The sequence below is a fragment of the Macaca fascicularis genome, chromosome X (assembly GCF_037993035.2).
Source record: "Macaca fascicularis isolate 582-1 chromosome X, T2T-MFA8v1.1".
NCBI lineage: Eukaryota > Metazoa > Chordata > Mammalia > Primates > Cercopithecidae > Macaca > Macaca fascicularis.
In genome coordinates this window covers 57271470-57295506 of record NC_088395.1, presented here as the reverse complement: position 1 = coordinate 57295506, position 24037 = coordinate 57271470, and the positions used below count along the sequence as shown (strand labels likewise).

General features: G+C 36.3%; 1 protein-coding gene and 1 pseudogene across 3 annotated transcripts in view; one reads left to right on the top strand and one right to left on the bottom strand.

Annotated features, from left to right (window-relative positions):
- The window catches only part of FAAH2 (fatty acid amide hydrolase 2), a 208772-nt gene that overhangs the window by 75326 nt on the left and 109409 nt on the right, over nucleotides 1-24037 (bottom strand). For all 3 annotated transcript variants that reach the window (XM_005593740.5, XM_045384213.3, XM_005593741.5), the window contains 2 exons: nucleotides 18442-18577; nucleotides 16177-16294 (listed from right to left, as the gene is read on the bottom strand). In XM_005593740.5, coding sequence (XP_005593797.1) covers nucleotides 16177-16294; nucleotides 18442-18577 — 254 coding nt within the window. The remainder of the gene's footprint in view (nucleotides 1-16176; nucleotides 16295-18441; nucleotides 18578-24037) is intronic.
- Nucleotides 4694-7558, top strand: LOC102123139 (C-1-tetrahydrofolate synthase, cytoplasmic-like; annotated as a pseudogene).

The following is a 24037-nucleotide window of genomic DNA, read 5'->3' as shown; positions in this document are numbered from 1 at the left end:
ACAGAACATAACTATCAACAAGTAATTGCTCAAACCTACGCCGCTCGAGGGGACCTTCTAGAGGTTCCCTTGACTGATCCCAACCTCAACTTGTACACTGATGGAAGTTTCTTTGTAGAAAAAGGACTTCAAAAGTCAGATTATGCAGTGGCCAGTGATAATGGAATACTTGAAAATAATCCCCTCACTCCAGGAACTAGCGCTCAGCTGGCAGAACTAATAGCCCTCACTCAGGCACTAAAATTAGGAGAAGGAAAAAGGGTAAATATATATACAGACTCTAAGTATGCTTACCTAGTCCTCCATGCCCGCGCAGCAATATGGAGGGAAAGGGAATTCCTAACTTCGGAGGGAACACCTATCAAACATCAGGAAGCCATTAGGAGATTATTATTGGCTGCACAGAAATCTAAAGTGGTGGTAGTCTTACACTGCTGGGGTCATCAGAAAGGAAAGGAAAGGGAAATAGAAGGGAAACGCCAAGCGGATATTGAAGCCAAAAGAGCCGCAAGGCAGGACCCTCCATAAGAAATGCTTATAGAAGTACCCCTAGTATGTGGTAATCCCCTCTGGGAAACTAAGCCCCAGTACTCAGCAGGAGAAATAGAATGGGGAACCTCACAAGGACATAGTTTCTTCCCCTCAGGATGACTAGCCACCGAAGTAGGGAAAATATTTTTGCCTGCAGCTAACCCATGGAAATTACTTAAAACGCTTCACCAAACCTTTCACTTAAGCATTGATAGCACCCATCAGATGGCCAAATTATTATTTACTGGACCAGGCCTTTTCAAAACTATCAAGCAGATAGTCGGGGCCTGTGAAGTGTGTCAAAGAAATAATCCTCTGCACTGCAGGCCATACAAATCTCCTGCACTGCAGGCCATACATTTCAATCCCTTTATTTTTAACCTCCTTGTTGTCTCTTTCAGAATCAAAGCTATAAAACTACAAATCATTCTTCAAATGGAGCCCCAGATGCAGTCCATGACTAAGATCTACCGTGGATTCCTGGACCAGTCTGCTAGCCCATGCTCCGAGGTTGATAACATCCAAGGCACCCCCCAAGAAAATCTCAACTGCACAACCCCTACTACACCCCAATTCAGCAGGAGGCAGTTAGAGCGATCGTCAGCCAACCTCCCCAACAGCACTTGGGTTTTCCTGTTGAGTGGGGGTACTGAGAGACAGAACTAGCTGGATTTCCTAGGCCGATTAACAATTCCTAAGCCTAGCTGGGAAGGTGACCACATCCACCTTTAAACACGGGGCTTGCAACTTAGTTCACACCTGACCAGTCACGTAGTAAAGAGAGCTCACTAAAATGCTAATTAGGCTAAAACAGGAGGTAAAGAAATAGCCAATTATTTATTGCCTGAAAGTACAAGGGGAGGGACAATGATCGGGATATGAAACCCAGACATTCGAGCCAGCAATGGCAACCACCTTTGGGTCCCCTCCCGTTTTATGGGAGTTCTGTTTTCACTCTATTAAATCTTGCAACTGCAAAAAATAATAATAATAATAATACATTTAAAAATGAACAACATCTTCAAGAAATATAAGATTATGTAAAGCAACCAGATCCACAATGCATGGCCATTCCTGAGGAAGAAGAAGAAAAAGTAAGAAGTTTGGAAAACATATTTGATGGAATAATTCAGGAAACATTTCCTGATCTTGTTAGAGTTATAGATATCCAGATACCAGAAATTCTGAGAACACCTGTGAGATACTACAGAAGATTAATATCATCAAGGCATATAATTATCTGATTATCCAAGTTCAATGTGAAAAAACAAATCTTAAAAGCAGCTACATTGATGGGCATTTGGGTTGGTTCTGTCTTTGCTATTGTGAATAGTGCCGCAATAAACATACATGTGCATGTGTCTTTATAGCAGCATGATTTATAATTATTTGGGTATATACCCAGTAATGGGATGGCTGGGTCAAATGGTATTTCTAGTTCTAGATCCTTTTAATAGCCTGGATTAAGAAAATGTGCACATATACACCATGGAATACTATGCAGCCATAAAAACAGATGAGCTCATGTCCTTCGTAGGGACATAGATGAAGTTGGAAACCATCATTCTCAGCAATCTATCACAAGGACAGGAAACCAAACACCGTATGCTCTCACTCACAGGTGGGAATTGAACAATGAGAACACTTGGACACAGGAAGGGGAACATCACACACCGGGGACTGTCATGGGGTGGGGGAAGAGGGGAGGGATAGCATTAGGAGATATACATAATGTAAATGACGAGTTAATGGGTGCAACACCCCAACATGGCACACGTATATGTACGTAACAAACTTGCACGCTGTGCACATGTACCCTAGAACTTAAACTATAATAATAAAAACAAAGAAAAAAAAAAAGCAGCTACAGAGAATCATCAAATCACCTATGATTGAAATCCCACTGGTCTAACAGTGGACTTCTCAGCAGAAACTTAACAAGCCAGTAGAGATTGAGAGCCTGTTTTCAGCCTCTGTGAAGAAAAAGAAAAAGAAAAAATCTCGGTAAAAAATTTTATATCCCACCAATTAAGCTTTATAAATGAAAAAGAAGTAAAGTATTTCCCATATAAGCAAATGGTAAGGGAATTCATCACCATTGAACTAGCCCTACAAGAAATGCTCAAAGGAGTACTAAATATGGAAACAAAAAACTGACACTGACATCATAAAAGCACATGTCACATGTGCACATGAGCAAAACTTACAGATCTTATATGGCAATTACATGACTGAGACTACAAAGCACATAGTTAACATCAATGTGACAGAAACAGAACCTCATATATCAGTACTAACATTGAATATAAATGGCCTAAATACTTCACTTAAAAGATACAGGCTGGCATATTCGATGGAAAAGCAAGACCCAACTAACTGCTGCCTAAGACACCCACCTACGGCTACAGACAAAAAGCAAAAGGGGGAAGAAGATGTATCACACACATGGAACAGAAAATTGAGCTATTCTTTAAACGAACAGAAGTAAACAAAAAACAAACAAGGGCATTATATAATGAGAAATGTAACTATCCTAAATATATATGCACGCTACACTGGAAGACCAAATTCATACAAAAAAAAAAAATATGACTACACCTAAGAAAATAGAAAGCAATATGAAAATAGTGGGAAACACAAATAACTCACTGACAATACTAGACAGATCACGAAGGCAGGAAATCAATAAACTCTGGACTTAACTTGAACCCAGATCAAATGAACCACATAGATATTTACATAACATTTGACAATGTTATATAAATGACAGAATATACATTTTTCTTATCTCCATATAGAACATTCTCCCAAATTAACCACATGCTTGGCCATATAGCAAGGCTCAATACACTTGAAAAAATAATAATTATATCAAGTATCTAATTGGACCATAGTGGGATAAATGTAGAAATCGATATGAAGAGGAACTCTCAAAACAACACAAATACATGGGAGCGAAACAACTTGCTCCTGAATGACTTTTGGGTAAACAATGAAATTAAGGCAGAAATAAAATAATATTTTTGAAACAAATAAAAATAGAGACATAACATACCAAAACTCCTGGGATGCAACAATAGCAGTATTAAGAGGAAAAATCATGGCATTAAATGCCTTCATCAAAAAGAGAGAAAAATCTCAAACCTACAACCTAATGTTTCACTTCAAGGAACTAGAATAACAAGAAAAAAAAAAAAAAAAAAAAACTAAACCTAAAGCTAGCAGAATAAAAGAAATAAACACCAGAGCAGCACTAAATCAAATTAAGATTAAAATAATTATACTATCACTAAAATGAAAAGTTTGTTCTTTGAAAGGATAGACAAAATTGATAGACTACCAGCTAGATTAACTGAGAAGACAGCTGACTCAAATAAACACAATCAGAAATGATAGAGTTGATGTTACAATCAATATCACAAACACAAAAAGTCATCAGAGACTATAATGAACACAACCTAGAAAACATGGATACTTCCTGGAAACATACAGCCTCCCAAGACTGAACCAGAAAGAAATGGAAAGCCTAAACAGCCCAATAACAAGTAATGAATTTGAATCCGTAATATAAAATATCCAACAAAAATGGCCCAGGACCAAATTGATTCACAGCTGGATTTTACCAGACATACAAAGAAGAACTTGTTCCAATCTTGCTTAAACTATGCCAAAAAAATCAAGGAAGAACTATTCTTCTCTAACTCATTCTATGAAAGCAGTATCACCTGATACAAATATTACACAAGGAAATAATTTTTTTAAAAAACCCTACAAGCTAATATACCTGGTGCATATTGCTGCATAAATCCACAATAAAATACTAGCAAATTAAAACAAACAGTACATCAAGCCATGTGGGTTTGATCCAAGAGATTCAAGGATGGCTCAACATATGCAAATCAATAATGTAATTAACCACATAAACAGAATTAAAAACAAACACTATATGATCATCTCAATTGATGAAGAAAAACGACTTGATAAAATCCAACATTTCTTCACAACCAACTGGGCATTGAAAATACATACCTCAAATTAATAAAAGCCATCTATGACAAATCCATAGCCAACATCATACTGAATGAGGATAAGGTTAAAGCATTCCTCCTAAGAACTGAACAGGATATTGGTGGTGTCCATCATGGGCAAGCTAATAAAGGCCATGGCGCCAGCAGAAATCCTGAACGGGAAGGAGGTCTCCGCGCAAATAAGGGCAAGACTGAAGAATCAAGTCATTCAGTTGAAGGAGCAAGTACCTGGTTTCACACCAGACCTGGCAATATTACAGGTTGGCAACAGAGATGATTCCAATCTTTACATAATGTGAAGCTGAAGGCTGCTGAAGAGATTGGGATGAAAGCCACCGACATTAAGTTACCAAGAACAACCACAGAATCTGAGGTGATCAAGTATATTATATCTTTGAATGAAGACTACTATACACGGGTTCATAGTGCAGCTACCTCTAGATTCAGAGAATTCCATTAACACTGAAAAGACTGATCAATGCTTATTGCACCTGAAATGCATGTGGATGGATTGACTAGCATCAGTGCTGGGAAACTTGCTAGAGGTGACCTAAATGACTGTTTCATTCCTTGTATGCCTAAAGGATGCTTGGAACTCATCAAAGAGGCAGGGGTGCAGATTGCCAGAAGGCATGCTGTGGTGATTGGGCACAGTAAAATAGTCGGGGTCCCGATGAATGACTTGCTTCTGTGGAACAATGCCACAGTGACCACCTGCCGCCCCAAGACTGCCAATCTGGATGAGGAAGTAAATAAAGGTGACATACTGGTGGTTGCAACTGGTTGGCCTGAAATGGTTAAAGGAGAATGGATCAAACCTGGGGCAATAGTCATCCACTGTAGAATCAACTATGTCCCACATGATAAAAAAAACAAATGGGAGAAAAGTTGTGGTTGATGTGGCATACGACGGAGCCTGTTCCTGGTAGCTTAAGGCCCATGATGGTTGCAATGCTCATACAGAGCACAGTAGAGAGTACCAAGTGTTTCCTGGAGAAATTTAAGCCAGGAAAGTGGATGAATCAGTATAACAACCTTAACTTCAAGACACTTGTTCCAAGTGATATTGATATATCACGATCTTGTAAACTGAAGCCCATTGGTAAGCTGGCTCGAGAAATTGGTCTGCTGTCTGAAGAGGTAGAATTATATGGTGAAACAAAGGCCAAAGTTCTGCTGTCAGCACTAGAACACCTGAAGCACCAGCCTGATGGGAAATACCGGGTTGTGACTGGAATAACCCCAACACTCCGGGAGAAGGGAAAAGCACGACTACAATCGGGCTGGTGCAAGCCCTTTTTGCCCATATCTACCAGAACATTTTTGTGTGTGCGACAGCCTTCTCAGGGCCCCATCTTTGGAATAAAAGGTGGTGCCGCAGGAGGTGGCTACTCCCAGATCATTCCTATGGAATAGTTTAATCTCCACCTCACAGGTGACATCCATGCCATCACTGTAGCTAATAACCTCATTGCTGCGGCCATTGATGCTCAGATATTTCATGAACTGCCCCAGACAGACAAGGCTCTCTTTAATCGTTTGGTGCTATCAGTAAATGGAGTGAGAAAGTTCTCTGATATCCACATCCGAAGGTTAAATAGACTAGGCATTGAAAAGACTGACCCTACCACACTGACAGATGAAGAGATAAACAGATTTGTAAGATTGGACATTGATCCAGAAATCAAAACTTGGCAAAGAGTGTTGGATACCAATGATAGATTCCTGAGGAAGATCATGATTGGACAGGCTCCAACAAAGAAAAGTCACATAAGGACGGCCCAGTTTGATATCTCTGTGGCCAGTGAAATTATGGCTGTCCTGGCTCTCACCACTTCTCTAGAAGATATGAGAGAGAGACTGGGCAAAATGGGGGTGGCATCCAGTAAGAAAGGAGAGCCCATCCGCGCTGAAGATCTGGGGGTGGGTGGTGCATTGATAGTGCTTATGAAGGACGCAATCAAGCCCAATCTCATGCAGACATTGGAGGGCACTCCAGTGCCGTTTGTCCATGCCGGCCCATTTGCCAACATCGCACATGGCAATTCCCCTATCATTGCAGACCGATCGCACTCAAGCTTGTTGGCCCAGAAGGGTTTGCAGTGACGGAAGTGGGATTTGGAGCAGACATTGGAATGGAAAAATTTTTTAACATCAAATCCCGGTATTCCGGCCTCCACCCTCACGTGGTGGTGCTTGTTGACACTGTCAGTGCTCTCAAGATGCAGGGGGCAGCCCTGTGGTCACTGCTGAAATGCCTCTTCCCAAGGCTTACATAGAGGAGAACCTAGAGCTGGTTGAAAAAGGCTTCAGTAACTTGAAGAAACAAATTGAAAATGGCAGAATGTTTGGAATTCCAGTAGTAGTGGCCGTGAATGCATTCAAGATGGATACAGAGACTGAGCTAGACCTCCTCAGCCACCTTTCCAGAGAACATGGGGCTTTTGATGCCGTGAAGTGCACTCACTGGGCAGAAGGGGGCAAAGGTGCCTTAGCCCTGGCTCAGGCCATCTAGAGAGCAGCACAAGCACCCAGCAGCTTCCAACTCCTCTATGACCTCAAACTCCCAGTTGACGATAAAATCAGAATCACTGCACAGAAGATCGATGGAGTAGACGACATTGACTTACTCCCCAAAGCTCAACACAAAGCTGAAGTCTACACAAAGCAGGGGTTTGGGAATCTCCCCATCTGCATGGCCAAAACACATTTGTCCTTGTCTCACAACCCAGAGCAAAAAGGTATTCCTACAGGATTTGTTCTGCCCATTTGCGACATCAATGCCAGCATCGGGGCTGGTTTTCTGTACCCTTTAGTAGAAACAGTGAGCACAATGGACTCCCCACCAAGCCCTGTTTTTATTGTACTGATTTGGACCCTGAAACAGAACAGGTGAATGGATTATTCTAAACCGATCATCATCCATCTTCAAGAAGCTACTTTGAAAGTTTGGCCAGTGTCTATTCAGGCCCACTGGGAATTAGGAGGTATAAGGGAGCCAAGAGTCAGTCCCTGCCCAGAAGATATGAAACTAATAGTAGGAGGTTCCCCAGATGTCATTTTCAGCCTTAATTCTCATCATGTACAAATAACATAAATCATGCACATGTCTATTTACTTTAGTGATGTTCCACAGAATAAAAGGAAATAGTTTTGCCAAAAAAAATAAATAAATAAAGGACTGAACAAAGACAAAGATCTCCACTCTGACCAGTCCTATTCAACATATTACTGGCAGTTTTACCCAGAGGAAAGCGATCCAAATTTAAAAAGAAGGAGTCATGTTATCTCTGCTTGCTGATGACATATCTAGAAAACCTAGACGTTACATACAATTCATATACTTGATAAACAATTTTAGTAAAGTTTCAGGATATCGAATCAATGTAAATAAAGTCAGTAGCATTTCGATACACCAATAACATTAAAGCTAAGAAACAAATAAATATTCCATCCCATTTACACTAGCCATTTACAAAAATAAAATACTAGGAATATGTTTAACCAAGGAGGTTAAAGATAACTATAAGGAGAAATACAAAACACTGATAGAATAAATCATAGATGACAGAAACAGAAAAAGATCTTATGCTCATGGACTGGAAGTATCACTAGTTAAAATGACCATATTACCAAGAGCAATCTAAAGACTAAACATAATTCCTATCATTACAAACATAATTTTTCACAGGGTTAGAAAAAAATTCCAGAATACATATATAACAAAAAAAGAGCCTGAAGAGCCAAATAAATTTTGCATAAAAAGCAAAAAGTAAGAGACCCACATTATCTGACTTCAAAATATACTAAAAAGCTATAGTAACGAAAACAGTATGGTAATGGTTAAAAAAAAAAAAATGGAGACATGGAATGGAACCAAACAGAGAACCAAGAAATAAAGCCACATACCTGTAAAAAACTGAACTTTGACAAAGTTGACAAAAATAAACAGTGAAGAAAGGACACGAAATATTGCTTTACTGAGTAGCAATAAAGAGTTCTGGCAAAATTGGCTAGCCATATTCAGAAAAATGAAACTGGACCCCTCTCTCTCACCATATACAAAAATGATCTCAAGTTTTATTTATGACTTAAATGTAAGACCTCAAACAAGAAAAATCCTAACAAAAACTATACAAAAAACTCTTCTGACATTGAGGGAAAGAATTTATGACTAAGACTTCAAAAGCAAATGCAACAAAAACAAAAGTACACAAATGGAACATAAACTAAAAAGCTTCTGTACAGCAAAGGAAATAATCAACAGAGCAAAAAGACAAACTGCAGATGAGAAGGAAATATTTGCAAATTATGCCTCTGAAAATGGTCTAATATCCACAGTCTACAAGAAAAAAAAAACAAATCAACAAGAAAAAAAAATTAAAAAGTGAGCAAAAAACATGAACAGATATTTCTTAAAAGACATGCAATTGGCTACAAAAAAACTTATGAAAAGGTGCTCAACATCACTAGTCATCAGAGAAATTCAAATTAAAACCACAATGAGATACCATCTTACACCAGTCGGAATGGCTATTTTTTAAGGTAAAAAATAACAGTTGTTGGTGAGAATGCAGAGAAAAAAGAATGCTTACACACTGTTGGCATATAGTAAAGTAGTAAAATTTCTATGGAAAACAGTATGGAGGTTTCGCAAAGAACCAAAATAAAACTATCACTCAGCATAGTATTTCCACCCCTGACTAATCAAAAGAAAAGAAATCATTATATCAAAAAGTCAACTAAACTTGTGTGTTGTGTTTATTGCAACACTATTTACAATAGCAGTCATCAAATAAACCTAAATTTTTATCAATGGTTGACTGGATAAAGAAATGTGATATATAAACACCACAGAATACTATACAGTCATAAAAAATGAAAGCATGACATTTGCAGCCACATGAATTTAGCTTGAGGTCATTATCCTAAGTTAAATAACTCAGAAACAGAAAGTCTGTTTCTCACTTATAAGTGGAAACTAAACAATGGAAACACATGGACAAGTAGGCAGAAATGATTGACACTGGCAACTCAAAACTATAGAAGGGTGGGAGGTAGATGAGGGCTGAAAAATTACCTATGGGATAAAATGTTCACTGTTTGCATAATGGGTACACTAGAAGCCCAAACTTCACCATTACACAATATATCCATTTAACAACATGCACAAGTACCCTTTCAATCTAAAATAATAAAAAATAAAGTACAATAAACGTAAGACTTGACTGTGAAATTCCTAGAGGAAAATAGAGAGAAAAAGCTCTGTAACATTAGTCTTGGCAATGAGTTTTTGCATATATGTCTGAAAGCACAGGCTAACAAAGCAAAAATAAACAAATTGGTTTATAGCAAACTAAAAAGCATTTTCACACAAAGAAAACAATATAAAATAAAAAAGCAACCTACTGAATGGGATAAAATATTTATAAAACATATATTTGACATAGGATTGATGTTTAAAATATACAAAGAATTCATAGAACTCATCAGAAACAAATAACTCAATTGAAAACTTGGCAAACAACCTGAATAGACATTTCTTCAAAAGAGACATACAACTGGCCTCTAGGTATATGAAAAAAAAAATCAACAATGCTAATCATCAGGTGAATGCATATCAAAGCCAAGATGAGATGTCACCTCCCACCCAATAGCATAGCTATTATTTTTTTTAAAGGTAAGTGTTGGTGAGGACAGGGAGAAAAGGGAACCTTTGTACACTGTGGTAGAAATGTAAATTTTTACAGCCATTCAAAACATTAAAAATAGAAGTACCATATGATCCAGCAGTGCTACTCCTAGTAATATATAAGTAATTCAAATCAGTATCTCTAAGAAGTATCTCCAATCCCATGTTCTCTGCGGCATTATTTATAATTGCTAAGATATGAAAACATCCTAAGTGTGCATTGATGGATAGATAAAGAAAATGTTTTATATACATGACCTGCTGCTATAAAGACACATGCACATGTATGTTTATTGTGGCACTATTCACAATAGCAAAGACTTGGAATCAACCCAAATGTCCATCAGTGACAGACTGGATTAAGAAAATGTGGCACATATACACCATGGAATACTATGCAGCCATAAAAAAGGATGAGTTTGTGTCCTTTGTAGGGACATGGATGCAGCTGGAAACCATCATTCTCAGCAAACTGTCGCAAGAACAGAAAACCAAACACCGCATGTTCTCACTCATAGGTGGGAACTGAACAATGAGATCACTTGGACTCGGGAAGGGGAACATCATACATCGGGGCCTATCATGGGGAGGGGGGAGGTTGCATTGGGAGTTATACCTGATGTAAATGATGAGTTGATGGGTGCTGACGAGTTGATGGTTGCAGCACACCAACATGGCACAAGTATACATATGTAACGAACCTGCACATTATGCACATGTACCCTAGAACTTAAAGTATAATAATAATAATAATAAAAATCCATAAAATATCAAAAAAAGAAAGAAATATTATTCAGCCTTAAAAATGTAGAAAATTTTGCAAGTTTCAACAATATAGATGGACCTGAAGGGCATTATGTTAAGCGAAATAAACCAGATACAGAAAAACAAATGTTTTATAATATCATTTATTTATGTAATCTAAAAAAGTCAAATTCTTAGAAGTAGAGAGTAGGACGGTAGTTGCCAGGAATTGGGGTGGTGTGAGGGGATGAAATAAAGCTATGTTGGTCAGAGGGTACAAACTTTCATTTATATTAGTCATTATATATTATATGTGTGTGTGTGTATATATATGTGTGTGTGTATGTGTGTGTGTGTGTGTGTATGTGTGTGTAAGGGTACTAATATTAGGGTACTCCAGAGAAGCAGAAGAAATTCCTTCTCCTTTTCTGAAGTACCATAATAAAGCCACTTTGGAAGACAATCTCAAGGTTTCTAACAAAGCAAAGTATATTGTGTTCCTTGGTACTACCTAATTGAATAGAAAACTTTTGTCTATGGAAAAGGTGCACATAAATGATTATAACAGTTTTTGTTCAAAGATTACAATATTTTGAAACAACCAAGATGTCCTTTAGTAGGTAAATGGGTAAAAAATGGTGGTACATCCTTACAATGAAATATTATTCAGAGATAAAAAGAAATTAGTTACCAAGCCACAAAAAGACATGGAGGAAACTTAAATGCATATTTCAATGTGAAAGAAGCAAGTATAAAAAGGTTACATAATTTAGATTCTAAATATATGATATTAGGTGAAAGGCAAAAGCATAAAGATAGTAAAAAATCTGTGGTTTCCAGTAGGAGTGGGGAGAAGGTATGAATAAATAAGTGATGCACAGAAGTTTTTTTGAGTGGTAAAAAAAAAATCTGTATGATATTGTAATGATAGTTACATGCCATTATGCATTTGTCAAATGCTGTAAAACTGTACTATATAAACACTAATGTAAACTGTGGACTTTAGTCAATAATATATCAATACTGTTTCATCAGTCATGAAATATGTACACTACTAGTGAAAGAAAGAGGGGCTACCCATGGATTCTCTGTACTATCTGCTCAATCTTTTGGTAAATATATAACTGTTCTAAAAATAAAATCTGCTAATAAAAAAATTCAACAGCACACAAGGCCTTGGTATCTTTTTCTACAAAATAGGTAAAAGTAAGGTGTTGCTAGGAAATATAGAAATGATAAAAAGATCTGGATTATAAAATATCCTCAACAAAGTGTGATGCCATAACTCCTTTTCTTTTATTCTGATTTAGAAACAATTACAGACCAACATCAGTTAACAACTATTGAGTTTCTGCTACAAAATCAAAAAAGCTCGCTCTTCATATTGAACCTGAAACTGGATAAAGTTCAAATTGCTATATAAAGTTACTAACTTTAGAGAAATATTTAAATATATTATGCCATATTAAAATTTTGGAATACTAAATCCTTAATATTTTTATTCTCCTGAATCAAAATTTTCGTTTCTTCTTGGCTATTTATTCTGATGGGAGAAGCTTAACATCATTTTCTCAACTTCCATAATAAAAATTGCTAATTTGATTTTAGTTGCTATAAAATATAGCCATCCTGTCCTAAAACATGGTGTTTTTCTGACAATAGCTTGGGAATGGTGGAGGTGGCACACATACTTACCCCACCTCCAATGATGTAACAATGTCTTTCTCTATTTATCTCCTCCCTCCTCAGATACACACATCACTCATTCTCATGTTCCTCCACTTCCTCCTTTTCAGAATATATACAGAAACAAAGAGACATAAACTAATTTATTCAATGACAGATTACAGAACAGCAGGCCTGTTGGTGTTTCAGAAATGCCTTTATCGCTGTGATGGAATTTTGTAGTGTGACTAGGAACATTATAAAAAGGAATGATAATTGTAATCCCAGTGACACGGATTATATAGGCTATGGGATCTATCCACCAACAACTCAAGCTATAAAACTAAGTTTCTCTTTTTATTCAAAACTCATTTAAGGACTCCTAGTAAAGTTCTGTAATTTTTCTCTGGTAGGTTGTACATCCTTATTTTTAGAGTCTGTAGGCATTTTGTAGGATTTTCTGTTTGCCTTCTCTGTTTTCCTCATTCTACTTTTTATCTGGTTATTGCTGATAGATATGTTAGCTATGGTTTTTGATATTTTCAATGTACATCCTAATTTAGGTTGAACTAATTTATTCTATGAGTTTTTAAATAGCACTCTTTGCATTTAACAAGAATATACTCACATCTTATTCTATAAATAATTATTGATTTGTCTTTTTTTCATAGTCACACCTCTTATTTCTAATTTCTCTTTGGCATACTTTCTATAAATAATAATGGTGATGGTTAGCATGCTTACCTTATTTTATATTTTAAAGAGATTGCCCTGGATTTCATGTAGATAATATAAAAAAGAACATAGTATGACAAAAATTAATTTTTAATCAGAAATAGACGTCTGAATTTTATAAAATGGTTTCTGGAGAAATATTGAGGTTATAAAATTTATCTTATTGAATCAACTGGTAAAGCATACAACAGTATTATAGATCCTTGTATTCCATACACCAAACTTCACTAGAGCCTGTTCTAAAATTATCCAATATGAAATGAAACTCCTAAATGAATTCAGATGTATTTCAATCTGTCTCTTTTTTTAGCAGGCGACTATTTTAAAGTATTATTTCAAGCTAAACTATTCTATGATAGCTCTCCCTGCTACTTGATGCCAACAGGTGATGAGGTCTGCAACATTGTCACTTCTGAGACTGCAGAGAAAGTTTCAGTAACAGTGACACTCTTGGTTAGTATCACAAGTGAAAACCCCATTTAGGAAAATTGGCTTTTCATACGCATGAATTTCAGGCCAGCAAAAATATCATTTTAATATTGTAAAGGGAAGGGTTTGGGGTCAGAATATTAAATTGGCTAGAGAATTTGGTAATGAAGAGTCTGTACATTAAGTTATTAACATTTTTGCTTAAGTTACAGAACAGGAAGTGAGGTAATTCTACTGTGAGAGCAACTTATATGGACTAAAAGTTCAATGTGAGTAATTTACTTCCATTCACTTACTTTTGTCCTTCTGCACCTGGCTTCATAATTTTGCATTTATCCTCCAGCTCCCCAGAAAAGTACCATTTGCTTTGCCACTAGCATTCTATGGTTTATCAACCCAAGCAACCGAGGAATAGTATCTTAAGTTTTCTATAGTTCTTCCTTTAATTACTTGTAAGTCTTAACATTTCTTGTGTTTTTACTATTCACTTACATATCTTCTTTTATAATTTACCTTTCTCCTTTTCCTGTGTCCCTGGTGGTATTTCTCTTATAATGGGTTATAGCCTGTATAAGGTTAATAATCCTCTATCATTTTTATTGACAGTATTTTCTATGATTTCTCTCTTTTAGATATTATTATTTCCTATAAGTGAAGCTATCTTAATACATGTAAAAAGTTAATATAGGAAGAAATTCTGTTTCTGGGTTTATAACCTATGAAGATCTCACTTTTCTCTTTTCCTCTTTTAATACTAATGCAAAGAGTGCTATTTAAAAACTCACAGAATAAATGAGTTCAACCTAAAATAGGATATATGATGAAAATATCAAAAACCATAGCATTACAAAAAGAAATTTAAATATCCACTGAGTTTTTATATGAATTACATTGTACCTATAGATTTTTAAAAATGCATAATTTTATAGCATGATTTTCAAATCTAGTAACACAGTAATGTATTCACATATGCTGTGTTTACGTTTTGTTTTTTTTGTTGTTGTTGTTTTTGTTTGTTTCTTTCTTTATTTTATTTTATTTTATTTTTTTTTAGGCAGAGTCTCGCTCTGTCTCCCAGGCTGGAGTACAGTGGCACGATCTCAGCTCATTGCAACCTCCACCTCCTGGGTTCACACCATTCTCCTGCCTCAGCCTCCCGAGTAGCTGGGACTACAGGCGCCCGCCACCAGGGTATTTTGTATTTTGTTTAGTAAAGACGGGGTTTCACCGTGTTAGTCAGGATGGCTTCGATCTCCTGACCTATGGTTTGAATGCATCGCCTCCAAAATTCAGGTGTTGCCAATGCATTAGTATTAAGAGGTGGGGCCCTTAAGAGGTGATTAGGCCATGATGGCTGCCCCTAGTTAATGCAATTACAGCCATTTCTTAAAAGGCTTCATGCAGCCTTAGCAGCTGTCTCTTCCACCCTTCTGCCATGTTTCTCCCTTCTGGAGAATGCAGCAAGATGGCCCTCACCAGACACTGAACCTGCCAGCACCTTGATCTTGGACTTTTCCTGTCTTCAGATGTGTGAGAAATAAATTTTCGTTCTTTGTAAGTTATCGAGTCACGGGCATTTTTTCATGGTGGCACAAAACAAAGACAGAATATAAAAGCCATCTTCCACCACACTTAAGTTTCTTCTAGTTTTTACACATATGTTTCATAATTCATAAGTATTGCAAAACAATTTTGACTAGTGGTTTTTGGTCTATTTAGATGATTCTAATTTAGAGATTATTCGACTTTCACTAGAACACTTTCCTAATTCTTACTGTGAGTTGTTATACTGATTCCCTTGAGGATTGAGATATACAATTCCATTGCTTCCAAGTAATAATCTGTATTATTATTAAGTAGTAGTTTAAAAATTACTTTTAAAATTTGATAGAGCTGTTCCCTTATTATTCTTCTTTCCAAAATGAACCTTTGCTTTTAAAAAGACAAATTTGTTTTATTATTTCATCTGATTATAAAAGCATTTTAAAATAAAGCTCAGGCTAAAATGATTGCATATATAATGTTGTCTCAATTACCTAAAATGTACATCTACACATGAGCATAGAAGAATCACTGGATAGATACATACCAAATTATTAATAACGGTTACCTCTGAGCAATTTATTTATTTGATTTATCATACTTTATTTTCAAAGTACTCATTTCATTACTAAAAAATAAAATATCTAAAATAACCATGAAAAATTACACCCAAAATTGCTTAGTATAAGTTCTGAAAACCTTAATTCCGTATGCTAACACAGAAATATTTGGCAGAAAGTGAAGTAAAGGGTTCAGAATGGCATCTCCTTGACTAAAAATAATTCTTAAACAAATTTTATTTAAAATTACCTTTTTCTGAGCCAAAATGAGATCTTGGTCCACTTTGGACATTAAAAATGAGCCTCCATCATGTTCCATCCAGTAAAATTTTAAGTCTTTTAAATGTACCTTTGTGTCTAGTTTTAACCTGTGGAGCATTAAAAGGAAACTGACGTCAACAAATTATTTAGATATCCTTACTAGTTCAATCCTGACATCTGAGCTTCAGCTCTAATGAAGTATTTTTCCCTGAGCACTGTGTGCCAGAAACAGTGTTATACCTTTAGAATTTAGATTTGCATTTAAGAAATGTACTTGAGCTGCAGGGGAGAGAATGGTTTGAAATGCATCAAAATTGTAGACATAGTGACAAATCAAAATGCTTTGGTAGCAGTTAATGGTAGAAATGATTGTAACCTGAACTAGAACTGTAACCATGATGATGGAGAGATATATAAAGATGTAAGAAATCATTAGTAGGTAGTTTCAATATGACTCAGCATTGCTTAGATGTAATGACTGAGAAAAATTGGATATGAGGCTTTAGCAACTGAGTTGATTTTGGTCATCTAATCACTGGGATTGGGCAAGAATTGAAGTAGTGGATCAGGTTTCTGGAGCTTGGAAGAAAAATAATATCAGTTTTAGATATATTGAGTTTCAGTTATCTGAAATGGCCAGTCTTCTTGTAGTAGTAAATAGACAGTCCTCTAGCTTAAGTGAAAAGAGTGAGCTGAAGAGGTAGATTTCAGCATCATCTGTGTATGGAAAATGGTTGAAGTGGCAAGGATAGATGGAGTCATTCTGAGAGGGTAAGTAGAAAGAAGACAGAGAAGTAAACCAGGTCCTTCTAGAATACCAATATATAAGAGATGAACAAAGGAAGGAAGAGCCAGTAAGGCAGATGAAAGGAAAAGGAGCAATATCAAAAGGGTGGACTGTCCATAACACAAAGCATAAATGCTTAAGGGGATGAATACCTACCCCATTTTCCATGAAGCAATTATTATGCATTACATGACTGCTTCAAAATATCTCATGTAGCCCGTAAATATATATACCTGCTATGTACCCACAAAAATTAGCAATAATTTTAAAAAAGATTGTATCACAAGAGCCAAGGGCAGAGTTTGTTTCAATAATGATGGAGTAATATCAATACTGCCACCAGTTATAATGAGGTAATGAATGGTAAGTATTGAGAAGCAGTCATTATTCTTAGCAAAAATGCAAAAAAAAAAAAAAAATCAGGGACCTTGGCAAGAATAATTTTGGTGGTAAAAACCAGTTTGTAGTGAATTCATTTATGAGATGGCAATGTGAGAATTTAGAGTCAATGAGTATAAATAATTCACACAAAGGGTCTGGCAATGGGGCAAAAAGCAGCATAGAGTAGTGGCTTAAGGGGAATAAGTGACTAAAATAATTTTGTCTCATTTTAAGATGAGAGACACTTAGGATGTTTAATTATAATGACAAGGGTGCATAAGTGTGTATGTGTGTGTGTGTGTGTGTGAGAGAGAGAGAGAGACAGAGAGACAGAGAGAGACAGAGAGAGGTTAAAGTCATACTAAGGTGAGATAAGTAGTGGAACAAAGACCTGAGAGAATACGAGAACATAAGATCAAGAGCATAACTGAAACTACTTATATGCTAAAGCAAAATGGAAAGATATTTTCTCCACTCTAAAAGGAGAAAAGAATGAACGTTGGAGACCTAGAAAAATGTGATGGTAAGAAACTGAAGTAAGTTACATATAGATTGCATTTTTTTTTTTTTTGATGAGATAAAATGTGGGAGTATTTACTTGAGGGTAAAGGAAAGGAGAAGATCACAGGTTTGCTGGAAATGGAAATAATTTGAAATCACTGCTATAGAAAACGTAAAAAAAAAAAAAAATGCTGTCTACGGAAACCGATTTCCAAGCAGCATTGATGCCTAGGCGAGATTGGAAAGTATGTATATGGTGACAGATGGCAGAAGAATCAGAAAGGCTGAACTTGAAGTGCACATAGTCCTTATACTCAAATTCACAAATGAACAACAAAAAGATTCACCGTTTCCATTCCAAAATAAGGCCTCTCTTTGTATTTTCTCAGTAAAATACTTTTACACGGCATCTTCCCAATTTGTGAATCATGGTATCCACTTATATAAGTATATAAAGGCTCTCTCATAAATATCTGCAATAATTCTTTGCTTGAGGACTGAAAGTCTACCTCTATGACATTAATAAATAAAGAGAGAATGAATGTCAGGATAAGAGTCTGAGGAAATAAAAATAAATGAACATACCTTTTGATCCCAGGTCCTGCCATGACCTTCAACATGGGGGCCAGGTCTTCAGCATAGCGGCACATCGGACCAGTGCACTGAAACAACTCCTGGCCTCCCACAGCCATGGGAAACTGACCTTTGTTGGGAACCACACCTGAAAGGTTAGACACTCAGGTTAGCTGCCCAAAATAAGACATGATCTCTGCATGTTGTATTTCATTATGGTGTTTATCTTAAATATTTTTTCTCCTGGTTAAAACTTTTCAGGTCTTCTTATATCTCATTGTGGTAGTTTTACAATTTTATTAGCTTTCTTAAAAGCAGTGAATTTTTTTTCCAAATAGAGTACAACGAAGAACTTCAATATAAAACAGCCAAACCAGAGCTACTCTGATGGAGAAATGGTCCCTACTTATTAGACTATTCTCTCTTTCTGCGATGGTTCTAACAGCCTGCAGAGCCTATATGGATGAGGATGAGTTAGAATACAGATTAACAAATCTACTGGCCTAGAGGATAAAGTCAACGTTCCTTTAACTTGTATACAAAGCTCTCTGCAACCTGATACCTAAACAGAAGCCATAACAAATTGTTTGCAATTTTCCACAAAGAACAGGCTATTTTAATGCTCATTTATAACTTTGTTTATGCCATTTCCACTGCCTATAATATATTTCACAATTTAATATGCTAGATGGATAACCAGATTTCAAGACTTAAGTGAAACTATAAGTCCTTTCTCGATTACCTACAATCTCTCAACCCAAAATCTTCTTAAGCTGATAAGCAACTTTAGCAAAGTCTCAGGATACAAAACTACTGTGCAAAAATCACAAGCATTCCTATATACCAATAATAGAGATCCAAATCATGAATGAGCTCTCATTCACAATTGCTAAAATGAAAATAAAATATCAGGAATACAACTTACATGGGATGTGAAGGACCTCTTGATGTACAAACCACTACTCAAGGAAATAAGAGAGGACACAAACAAATGGAAAAACATTTCATGCTCATGGATAACAAGAATCAAATTGTAAAAATGGCCATACTACCCAAAGTAATTTATAGATTCAATGCTATCCCTATCAAGGTACCATTGACTTTCTTCACAGAATTAAAAAAAACTACTTTAAATTTCATATGGAACAAAAAGAGTCCATTTAGCCAAGACAATCCTAAGCAAAAAGAACAAGCTGGAGGCATCATGCTATCTGACTTCAAACAATATTACAAGGCTACAGTAACCAAAACAGCATGGTACTGGTACCAAAAAAGATATATAGACCAATGGAGCAGAACAGAGGCCTCAGATATAATGCCACACATCTACTACAATCTAGTCTTTGACAAACCCGACAAAAACAGGCAATGGAAAAAGGATTCCCTATTTAATAAATGGTGCTGGGAAAACTGGCTAGCCATATGTGGAAGACTGAAAGTGGATCACCTCCTACACTTTATACAAAAATTAAATCAATATGGATTAAGGACTTAAATGTAAGACCTAAAACAATAAAAATCCTAGAAGAAAACCTGGGCAATACCATTCAGGACATAGGCATGTGCAAAGACTTCATGACTAAAACACCAAAAGCAATGGCAACAAAAGCCAAAATTGACAAATGGGATCTAATTAAAGAGTGTCGGCCGGGCGCGGTGGCTCAAGCCTGTAATCCCAGCACTTTGGGAGGCTGAGACAGGCGGATCACGAGGTCAGGAGATCGAGACCATCCTGGCTAACACGGTGAAACTCCGTCTCTACTAAAAAGTACAAAAAACTAGCCGGGCGAGGTGGCGAGCGCCTGTAGTCCCAGCTACTCCGGGAGGCGGAGCTTGCAGTGAGCAGAGATCCGGCCACCGCACTCCAGCCTGGGTGACAGAGCGAGACTCCGTCTCAAAAAAAAAAAAATAGAGTGTCTGCACAGCAAAAGAAACTATCATCATATTGAACAGGCAACCTACAGAATAGGAGGACATTTTTGCAATCTATTCACCTGACAAAGATCTGGTATCCAGAATCCACAAGAAACTTAAACAAATTTACAAGAAAACAAAAACATCAAAAAGTGGGCGAAGGATATGAACAGACACTTCTTACAAGAAGACATTTATGTAGCCAACAAACATATATAAAAAAAAAAGCTCATCATCACTGGTCATTAGAGAAATGCAAATCAAATCCACAATGAGATACCATCTCACGCCAGTTAGAATGGCAATCATTAAAAAGTCAGGAAACAACAGATGCTGGAGAGGATGTGCAGAAATAAAAATGCTTTTACATTGTTGGTTGGAGTGTAAATTAGTTCAACCATTGCAGAAGACAGTGTGGTGATTCCTCAAGGATCTAGAACCAGAAATACCATTTGACCCAGCAATCCTATTACTGGTTATATACCCAAAGGATTATAAATCATTCTACTATAAAGACACATGCACACATATGTTAATTGCAGCACTATTCACAATAGCAAAGACTTGGAACCAACCGAAATGCCCATCAATGATATATAGAAAGATGTGATGATTTTCTCTATCAATGATGAAGAAAATGTGACATCCATGTCCTTTGTAGGGACATGGATGAAGCTGGAAACCATCATTCTCAGTGAGCTATCACAAGAACAGAAAACCAAACACCACATGTTCTCACTCATAAGTGGGAGTTGAACAATGAGAACATATTGGCACAGGGAGTGGAACATCACACTCCGGGGCCTGTCAGGGGGTGAAGGGCTAGCGGAGGGATAGCATTAGGAGAAATACCTAATGTAGGTTACTGGTTGATGGGTGCAGCAAATGGCACGTATATACCTATGTAACAAACCTGCATGTTCTGCACATATTTAAACGATTATTTGTGGAGAAGATTAATAATATAGATGAACGCATAACAACACTTATCAAGACAAAAAGAGAAAAATACAAAAATTATCAGTATCAGGAATGAAAAAGGGATACTATTACAGATTGTACAGATATAGTACAGCCTGTAGTTATACTACAGTTATAGTAGATATGGACACAAGGATTAAGATAATGAAACAGAATAATATCCAGCCCACTTGCTCTTGTTGCTGTTACCTGAATTAAAATAAAGATGACACTGCAATGCAGTTGGGAAAGTATAACCTTTACCACATAAACTTTTGACACAACTCAATATACACATAGAAAAATAGTAACTTTCAATCTTAATTCATACAATACACAAAAACATGTATATAATAGATTGAAAACCTAAGTGCCAAAGGAAAATGAATAAAGCATCTTTAAAAAAATAAGAGAATATCTTTATGGCTTTGGATGGGCAAATGTTTCTTAAATAGGACAAACAAAGCATTAACCAATGATAAAACAAACTACCCAATAAAAAAGGACCAAATATTTTATCAAGGCTTTCTGCAAACAGAAATCCAAATGGCCAAGAGATATATAAAAAGATAGTAATTCTTCCAAACCATTTTCTATGATATTACAACAAGTTGCAAGATTACCCAAGAAAAGAAGAGAGACGATCCAAAGAAGCTCAATTAGAAATGAAACAAGAGACATTACAACCAACACCAGAGAAAGACAAAAGATCACACAAGGCTAGTATGAACACCTTTATTAGCATAAACTGGAAAACATAGAGGAGATGGAAAAGTTCCTGAAAAGATACAACTCCCCCAGCTTAAATGAGGAAGAATTAGAAACCCTAAACAGACTAATAACAAGGAAAGAGATTGAAATGGTAATAAAAAAAATTACCAAAAAAAAGGTGCAATACCAGATGGATTCACAGCTGAATTATACCAGAAATTCAAAGAATTGATACCAATCCCATTGATGCTATTCCACAAAATAGCGAAAGAAGGAATCCTCTCTAAATCATTTTAGGAAGCCAGTGTCACCTAATACCAAAACCAGAAAGGACATAACAACAACAAAAAAACAACTACAGACCAATATCCTTGATGAACATGGATGCAAAAATCCACAACTAAATACTAGATAACTGAATCCAACAGCATATCAAAAACATAATCTACCATAAACAAGTGGGTTTCATACCAGGGATGCAAGGATCATTTAATAGAAACAGGTTAATGACTTGTGTCATTAATGTAATACACCACATAAATAGAATTAAAAATAAAAATCACATGATCTTCTCAATAGACGCAGAAAAACATTTGACAAAATTCAGCCTCCTTTCATGATTAAAACCCTCAGCAAAATCAGCATACAAGGGACATACCTCAGTGTAATAAACGTCATCTATGGGAAACCCACAGCCAACATAATACTGAATGGGGAAAAGTAGAAAGCATTACCTCTGAAAACTGGAAAAAGACAAGGATGCCCACTCTCACCCGCTCTATTCAACATAGTACTGGAAGTCCTAGCCACAGCAATCAGACAAAAGGAGGAAATAAAGGGCATCCAAATCGGTAAAGAGGAAGTCAAATTGTCACTGTTTGCTGAAGATAAAAAGGAGGAAATAAAGGGCATCCAAATCGGTAAAGAGGAAGTCAAATTGTCACTGTTTGCTGAAGATATGATTGTATACCTGGAAAACCCTAAAAACTCCTGCAAAAAGCTCCTAGAACTGACAAATGAGTTCAGAAAAATTTCAGGATACAAAATTAATGTACACAAATCAGTAGCTCTGCTATACACCAATAGCTACCAAGCTGAGAATCAAATCAAGAACTCAACCCCTTTTAAAATAGCTGCAAAATAAATAAAATACTTAGGAATGTACTCAACCAGGGATGTGAAAGATTTCTACAAGGAAAACTACAAAATACTGCTGAAAGAAATCATAGATGAAACAAACAAATGGAAACACATCCCATCCTGATGGATGGAGAGAATCAATATTGTGAAAATGGCCATACTGCCAAAAGCAATCTACAAATACAATGCAATCCCCATCAAAATACCACAATCATTCTTCACAGAACTAGAAAAAAAAATCGTAAAATTTATGTGGAACCAAAAAACTGTCTGCATAGCCAAAACAAAGCTAAGCAAAAATAATAAACCTGGAGAAAACACATCACTTAATTTCAAACTATACTAAAAGGCCATAGTCACCAAAACAACATGATACTGCTTTAAAAATGGGCACGTATACCAATGGAACAGAATAGAGAACCCACAAGTAAACCCAAATATTTACAGCTAACTGATCTTCAACAAAGCAAACGAAAACCTAAAGTGAGAAAAGGACACTCTATTCAACAAATAGTGCTGGAATAATTGGCTAGCCACATCTAGGATAATGAAACTGGATCCTCATCTCTCATCTTATACAAATATCAACTCAAGATGGATCACCTACTTAAATCTAAGACCTGATACTATGAAAATTCTAGAAAATAATATCGGAAAGACCCTTTTAGACATTGGCTGAGGCAATGATTTCATAACCAATAACCCAAAAGCAAATGCAATAAAAACAAAGATAAAGAGGTGAGACTTAATTAAACTAAAGAGCTTTTGCATGGCAAAAGAAACAGTCAGCAGAGTAAACAGACAACCCACAGGGCAGGAGAAAAGCTCCACAATCTATACATCTGCCAAAGGACTAATACCCCAAATCTAGAAAGAACTCAAA